The sequence below is a fragment of the Taudactylus pleione genome, unplaced genomic scaffold, assembly GCF_031769625.1.
Source record: "Taudactylus pleione unplaced genomic scaffold, aTauple2 ptg000959l, whole genome shotgun sequence".
NCBI classification, from domain to species: domain Eukaryota; kingdom Metazoa; phylum Chordata; class Amphibia; order Anura; family Myobatrachidae; genus Taudactylus; species Taudactylus pleione.
In genome coordinates this window covers 4,076,779-4,084,261 of record NW_028285360.1, presented here as the reverse complement: position 1 = coordinate 4,084,261, position 7,483 = coordinate 4,076,779, and the positions used below count along the sequence as shown (strand labels likewise).

The following is a 7,483-nucleotide window of genomic DNA, read 5'->3' as shown; positions in this document are numbered from 1 at the left end:
TCCTAACATTGGTCCTTACACGGAACAGCAATTAATTTATTACCCGTAGCTTGCTACAGGTTATCCCAAGTATAGGCTGGGGTGCTGCTACATAAAGGTTGCTGAGCAATACAGACACTTGCAGTTTGACACACAATTTCCTTGAGAAGTTCAACTTCTGGGGTAGGTTAGGTATCAAGGTTATATTCTCAGCTGCTTAAGGTAATAGAAAAGTTTAAAATACCTGTAAAGTCATAGAAACCTCTTAAAAAGGTTTTCACCAGGCTCAATTTGACGTGGCCAGTTGCCCTCTTCATTTTAGAGATTAAAAAAATATTTATATTTTTTAGTGAAATGTAGTGACTAAAAGGACTGTTCAGATAAGTAGCATAAAAAATAAAATTATAGTATAGGTGCAAGTTCAAATTAATATTTTCAAAACCAGATAATTAAACAGGTCAGCTAGTATAGCTAAAGAACAGCTAGGGGGATACTTACTAAAGGTTGATTTTAATTGATTGAAATTAAAAAGAAAAAAAACAAACAAACAGAATTGTCTGTAAGTAAATGTTGTCAATTAGCCCCAGAAACACAACATCGATGTTGATTGATATTAAATAGATCAAATTCGGTTTAAAAAAAAAAAAAAAAAAAAAAAAAAAAATCGACCTTTAGTAAATATACACACTTCAGACTACTATGGAAAGTCATTAGTTTGTCAGAGAAATGGAAAAAAAAACCAAAAAAAAAAAAAAAAAAAACACAAACCACCCGCAATTCACACAGATGTAATAAGACCGTTTATCATACGAAAAAAAAAAAAAAAAATATTAAAAACACCTCAAATATGAGGTAGACACTGCATGTATCAGTAAGTCATAAACAAAATAGGTTGACATTATTGGATGGTTGGGGAATGGTTAGATTGATAAAACTGACTAGAAATCCTTTTCAATATACACAATGTGTATATACTGTATGTAAAAAAAAAACCAAAAAAACTTAATTCTTGCACACATTCTTCGTAGAAACCAAGCTGTGTTGACAAAGAATTAAAGAGAAAAAAAAAAAAAGTCACCACGGTCCAGAGCTAGTAACGTTATGGCTCTGGTAACTAGAACTCATCTGTGTAGGACAGAGTTATGAAAGCCATTCTAAACAAATTGATGCGTGATCACTGGATTTCACCCATGTACAGCCTTTTGTCACTAGATGCAGAAAGAACTGTGAAAGAGAAAATAAAAATGGTCAGTAAATCTGATCACAGAATTACACTGCACTGGTATAGATTGTGTAGCCAATCACGTTTTTTGACATTTTCCAACCCCAACAACCTTAACCAATTTTCTGTTAAGCCTCAGGAAACTCACCAACTGCCTCATCGGGGTGGAAGACCACCTCATTGACTGAGCCTGCATGGCCAGGGAGTTTATAGAGAATCCTGCGAGATGTGGTGTCCCAAACATACACAAATCTGCAGTACAACAAATAGAATGGTGAAGAGACAAGCGTTTGTAAACAGCACCAGGGATGGCTATACTGATGAGGGGAAACAAATCAAGTTGGGAGCGAGAAGTGTCATAGCAATAGCTGACAAATAGTTTTACCTGTCTGCTGATCCTGCTGCTATTTTGCTGCCATCAGAAGACCATGAACAACGCAATAGATTCTGCAATAGAAAGAGGCCACTTGTCTTTAACAGCACCTGCACTGGCAGAGTCAGACGAGGGATGAAAGCCACCAACCTTCTCAAAATTGTGAACATTTCCCTGGAATATCTTTACGCATCTTTCCTTTGGGGCAAATGGCCTAACGTCCCACACACGAACTATAAAAAAAAAAAAAAGTCATAGGCAGTGCTTTTTCATTTTACATAGGCTGCTTAATCTCCCTTCTAACTCACACCTGAACCATTGACATCCAGTGATGTGCTGTCAGGTGAGGCAGAGCCTTTCTCGTCATACTTTCAATTCTTCTTTAGGTATACTGGTTTTTTTAAATAAAATTATAAAAAAATATTTAAAATATCTTCTTTATATTATTCTAATTATTTTTATTGTCAAAACGCTGGAGTAAAGTGTATGCAAGGTGAGGCACTGCCTCCCCTGTCGACCATTCCCGCACATCCCTGATCAAAACACACCAAATTCCCAGCACTATATTCTGCTGCACCTTTGTATAATGCCCACATAAACCCTCGGGTTCATAAATGCATCTGCAAATCTGGCTCAGATATTAGCCAGTGCCTCCCCAGCCTTTACCACATGCCACTGTTGTCATCCCATGCTGGCATAAACATTTACTGCAAGGGCAGACCGGACCAAAACAGGGAACATACCAACACTACCAAACAGAAAAGTGCCCATATCAACTATATTACAGCGGTCACTAATGTAGGAAATGAGAGAAACCACCAGTTCCTGTGCACTAATTTTCAAAACTGTTCCTCAGGTTTCTCAGTGGTGCACAATTTATATCATTATTGGTATGTTTTATAGTATGGCATAATAATAAAAAAAAAAAAAAATAGTACAATATGCAGAAAGGCAACTTTTCTATGTTTATGTATTCGCTTATGATGCAAAGCAATAAGTCATTAGCCATTTTCTATAGCTCCCCTATTGCAACACTTCCTACACCTCTTCTGCCTCTGTATAGAGACTGGTGCTGGCAGCACACACCGCCTATCATTCTGTTTATGGTAGGCGAGAAACCGCACTCGTCCCTCTGCCCCGGAGAACCCAGCAATGCAGAGCGGTTGTAGTAGGAAATGTAGCACAAAACCATGGGCACAGAAAGGGAGAGGGGATAGTGTGTAGGGGCAGATTACACATGGAAACAACAAAGGAGTACACATACTGTATGTATCACAGCAACAAGGATAACACAAGGAGGAGAAAGATCACTCAGGGATTAACACCACAATGGGGGTGACGCTGGGGCAAAGAGAAGGAAAACAACAATGTGCCTGTGATAGATGCTATTTCTTTGGAAGGGAAGAGGCTTTAGACGTCGTATAAACATTTTAGAGAAGGAATTGGGGGGCTTCAGTTTACCCTGCCTTTCATCAACTTTGACAAAAGTACATTTATCCAGGGTGTTGAAAAATTACAAGCGCAATATAACCTCTTTAATTAGAAGTACATGTTATGCTTAATGTTACACAAGATATTTGTTCTCCATAAAGAAAAAAAAAAATCTCAGCATAACACTATTTACATAACTTATCAGTAAGAAGAAAAGCTGCTGTACATGGACAGGAGTAGCAGTGAGAGCCACTTGCAGAAGCTGCATCCAGCTAGATTATCACATTGGAGATTGTCATAGCAATTTCAGAGTGAACAAATGAGGACAATTCTAGCTGAACTTAAAATAGCAGCTACAATACACCCAGATTACAGTGCATTTCTTTTGCAAATAGGCAAAACCTGTACAATACCTTCTCAATGTCTCCTACTCCCTTCTCTGCTTTGTATTACCTGTATTATCCATAGCATTTGAGAGAAGGTAAGAGCCTTCAGAACTGAGGCTGAGCCCTGTCACAGAGTCCCCATGTCCCCTCATCGTGTACATCAACTTGTTCTGCCTCAAATCCCAAACCTGACAAAGAAGATAAAAAAAGAAATGTATGCAGTCATTGGATTATAATACTGGACTATACTCACCATAATTTCTTTTCTTCTAAATCACAGGTCTTTAAAGACAATTTGGACCACATAAAAAAAATTCAACATAGCCCGAGGGCCACTAAACTATACTGCAGTATTTAGACTCTGCTCCTCCTCACAATTACGTCCCATAACTGCACCCTCCTATCATTTTAATTAGGTCCCAGAACAGCCCCTTCCTCCAACAATTATAATTATACCCCATAACCGTCCCTCCTCCTCCATTAATGTCAGATAGTAGCCCCATCCTCAAACATTTATGTCCCCCCCCCCCTCAGCAATGCCCCCAGTAGTGGTCCCCCCTAAGCAGTGGCCCCAGTAGTAGTCCCCATTATGCAGTGCCAGTGCCCCTTACATATAAAAGGACAGAGAGACACACACACAAAAAAACAACAACACGCTTACCTGAATCCCCGCTCCTGCGCCCGCCGCTGTCCAACCCTCTGTACTATGGGAAAGACGTCATGATGTCTCTCCCATCACTCACTGCGGGAGCTGGAAGGTGGAGCTCATGAGTGAGTTCCAGCCCGGCTCCGGACTTGGATGAAGCAGTCAATGAGAGGCTGTCCGCCTCGCATTGGCTGCTAAAACAAACACACCGCCGCCGGGTAGTATGAGTGTACTACCCGGCACCGGCTTTCTAAACTGATATGTGTAAACATGCAATGAATTATATAATTATAGGCATAATTATGAGCCTTACTCTGGTGTGATGTATGATATTGTCAGCCCAAATAAATAGGAGCTGTTCCTTTTTAGCACACCTGATAATGTGTGCAGACACGCCCTAAACTTTTTCGCTGAAAAACCTCCTCTCAGGCTTATAAGCACAGTCTGCACAGGAACACACAATGGAGAGGTGATCAAGCCACCAACCAGGCGAAACGGCCATCCTTCCACAGCATAGGAGGTCCGGTCAGTGCACGGACTAGACCCCCGCACGGTGACCCCGATACGTATGTACACTTGCTGTCTGGCCGCCGCGTCAGTTCAGCATATTACACTCCGCATGAACGGAGATACAGCACTCTGATCTCTTATAGTATAATTTGGAGACCTGTCTGCCCTATGGCTCATGCTTTCTTGCAGGCATCTGATTACACAGAAATAGAAAAAGAAAAAAATAACAGCGCTGTGGAACACCAATTACCAATGAAATATATGACCAACTATGTCAGAAAAAATACCAATTTAATGAGTTCAGAAAACCTTTAAAATGGATACATCATTGGCTAATGAAACATAAATACAACATGTAATAAAATTTGTAACACTGTAATAAACAATTCCACTTTAGAGAGACAACATATTTAAAATGTATCAATGAGTAATTCTGCTTATATTTGGAAAGCAGTGATCTTAACTTCAAATGGCTCCTTGATCACTCGCTGTACATATGAGGGAGAAATTAAATTCAACCTAAAAGAGACTGTTAGTCTATTGACTTGTTTTGTGTATTTAAAGTCCTGGACAGAGGTGTATATCAAATGTTCCGTACTGTGCAAACAAAGCCAAGTTCCAAAGCCTTTGTGAAATGAGTCTTTGGATTTCCTGGCTCATAGATACACCTGTATGCCTGTACCCCCTCTGAGGAAATCCCGATGGGAAGAAACGAGTCAGGCATTGCATTAGCGGCCACCACTATCATCATATGTGAGAGACTGCTATTCTTCTATTTCAATTGCTGGGAGATACAACTTTTTTCAGCCCGAGGCAGCAATACACAAGTGACTCCCTCCCCCATCAGCGGCTGAGCCGGCTGTGGCAACAATCTCCGATACCGGAACTAAAGTCAGTGCTTGCCGTGCACACACAGACCACAATAGGATCTGGAGACCACACGCGGCTGCGGGGCAGATGGAGCCAGTGCCCGCCGCGCACACATAGACCAAACCAAGGTCTGGATACCATACGCGGCTGCGGGGGCAGACGGAGGCCGGCGTTCATCGCCGACCATCCTTAATACACGTGAGTTAGTGCATATCGTGCACATAAAGAATAAGGAAGGGTCTGACCATATGCTGCCATAAGGCAGATGGAGTACATTATCAACAATTGAGCATTTGCATTACATGTGAGGCACTTTACAGCTCATTGTAGTATATATAAAAATCCCCGGCATACAGGTGTATCTATGAGCCAGGAAATCCAAAGACTCATTTCACAAAGGCTTTGGAACTTGGCTTTGTTTGCACAGTACGGAACATTTGATATACACCTCTGTCCAGGACTTTAAATACACAAAACAAGTCAATAGACTAACAGTCTCTTTTAGGTTGAATTTTATTTCTCCCTCATATGTACAGCGAGTGATCAAGGAGCCATTTGAAGTTAAGATCACTGCTTTCCAAATATAAGCAGAATTACTCATTGATACATTTTAAATATGTTCTCTCTAAAGTGGAATTGTTTATTACAGTGTTACAAATTTTATTACATGTTGTATTTATGTTTCATTGGCCAATGATGTATCCATTTTAAAGGTTTTCTGAACTCATTAAATTGGTATTTTTTCTGACATAGTTGGTCATATATTTCATTGGTAATTGGTGTTCCACAGCGCTGTTATTTTTTTTCTTTTTCTATTTCATGTATGGTTGGCAACCTTAGCAGCAGCGTGAAACATCAGTATCCTTATTATTATTAACATTAATAATATTAATTTATTTAATTAATTTCTGAATTGTGATTGCATGTGTGTACTTTTTGCAGCGCCATTGGCTTTTTTTCTAATCCCATTATTATCTGATTACACAGGCTCATTTATGATCTGACTATTGTGGCAGCACAGTGGATGTACTGCTGTAAACTCCCCAGTTTTTAGTTGGGGTAGATTTGATGTTATTTCACATGGTTATTTTTTCATTGCACACATGAGGACGTGGTTTATGTCCAGCTTTCCTTCCCCCATCATTCAGGGGAATAGATTTGAATAACCTATTTGGCTCTTTTTTACTATCACTGTGTGATGATTTTGAGACACACTTGTATCCATTGTAAATATAGCAAAACAGTGTACAACTATATTACTTGGCAACAATGTATGCTATCTATTAAATGTTCCAGGGGAATACAGCTTAGTACAATCCTTATATGAGGACTTGATTGGCGCCTGGTCTCTGCCCCCGGTAACTTAGGGGAACGGACACTAGCAATACATTTCGCTTTCTTTTTTATTACCTCTCTGTGTGTTGTGACCATGTGATGACTTATTCAATGTACATCCGTATTTCATGTTAATAATACAAATTATGTTATGTATTGTTTGGTTAAAATGTATGGTGTCTGCTAAGTGCTCTAGGGGAATATAAATTAGCACCATCCCTACCGAAACATATGGAATTTGCATACCCATGTACAAACATATGAATATTATAGAAATGCCGTTTACATGTGATATGATTATCCCCAGGCACTATTAGACTGACATTACTTATACCTGCATTTAGATTATCTGTTTATATGGCTATATGAATATGATATACATACTTTAGAAGGTAACATAACCAATTTATTCATCAATCAAAGTATGCTGGTGCAATACTTTGTTTGGAATTTATGTCCATTGTTTAATCAAAGCGGACTTCTCATACGGAGTTAGTCCTACATAATGCCCTTAACTATATTACACCAGGACCCCCAATCTCCTGTTTATACAACCATGCCTTACTGAATATGCCCAATCTCATCTGATCTTGGAAGCTATACAGTATTGGGCCTGATTAGTACTTGGATGGGAGACCACCAGGGAATATTGGGTGTTGTAGGTAATATTTAGGAGCAGAACGGGACTAAGTGTATAATAGCAGGGACATAAGTGATTACATTTGATTTGG

General features: G+C 39.5%; 1 protein-coding gene and 1 pseudogene across 1 annotated transcript in view; one reads left to right on the top strand and one right to left on the bottom strand.

Annotated features, from left to right (window-relative positions):
* Positions 1 to 762: 762 nt before the first annotated feature.
* The window catches only part of SNRNP40 (small nuclear ribonucleoprotein U5 subunit 40), a 31,782-nt gene continuing 25,061 nt past the window's right edge, over positions 763 to 7,483 (bottom strand). The window contains exons 6-10 of the mRNA XM_088459947.1: positions 3,459 to 3,579; positions 1,725 to 1,807; positions 1,587 to 1,648; positions 1,350 to 1,453; positions 763 to 1,203 (exon numbers count right to left, since the gene is read on the bottom strand). Of these exons, the coding sequence (XP_088316073.1) occupies positions 1,154 to 1,203; positions 1,350 to 1,453; positions 1,587 to 1,648; positions 1,725 to 1,807; positions 3,459 to 3,579 (420 nt within the window). The 3' untranslated portion in view covers positions 763 to 1,153. The remainder of the gene's footprint in view (positions 1,204 to 1,349; positions 1,454 to 1,586; positions 1,649 to 1,724; positions 1,808 to 3,458; positions 3,580 to 7,483) is intronic.
* On the top strand, positions 7,299 to 7,417 carry LOC148473180 (5S ribosomal RNA; annotated as a pseudogene).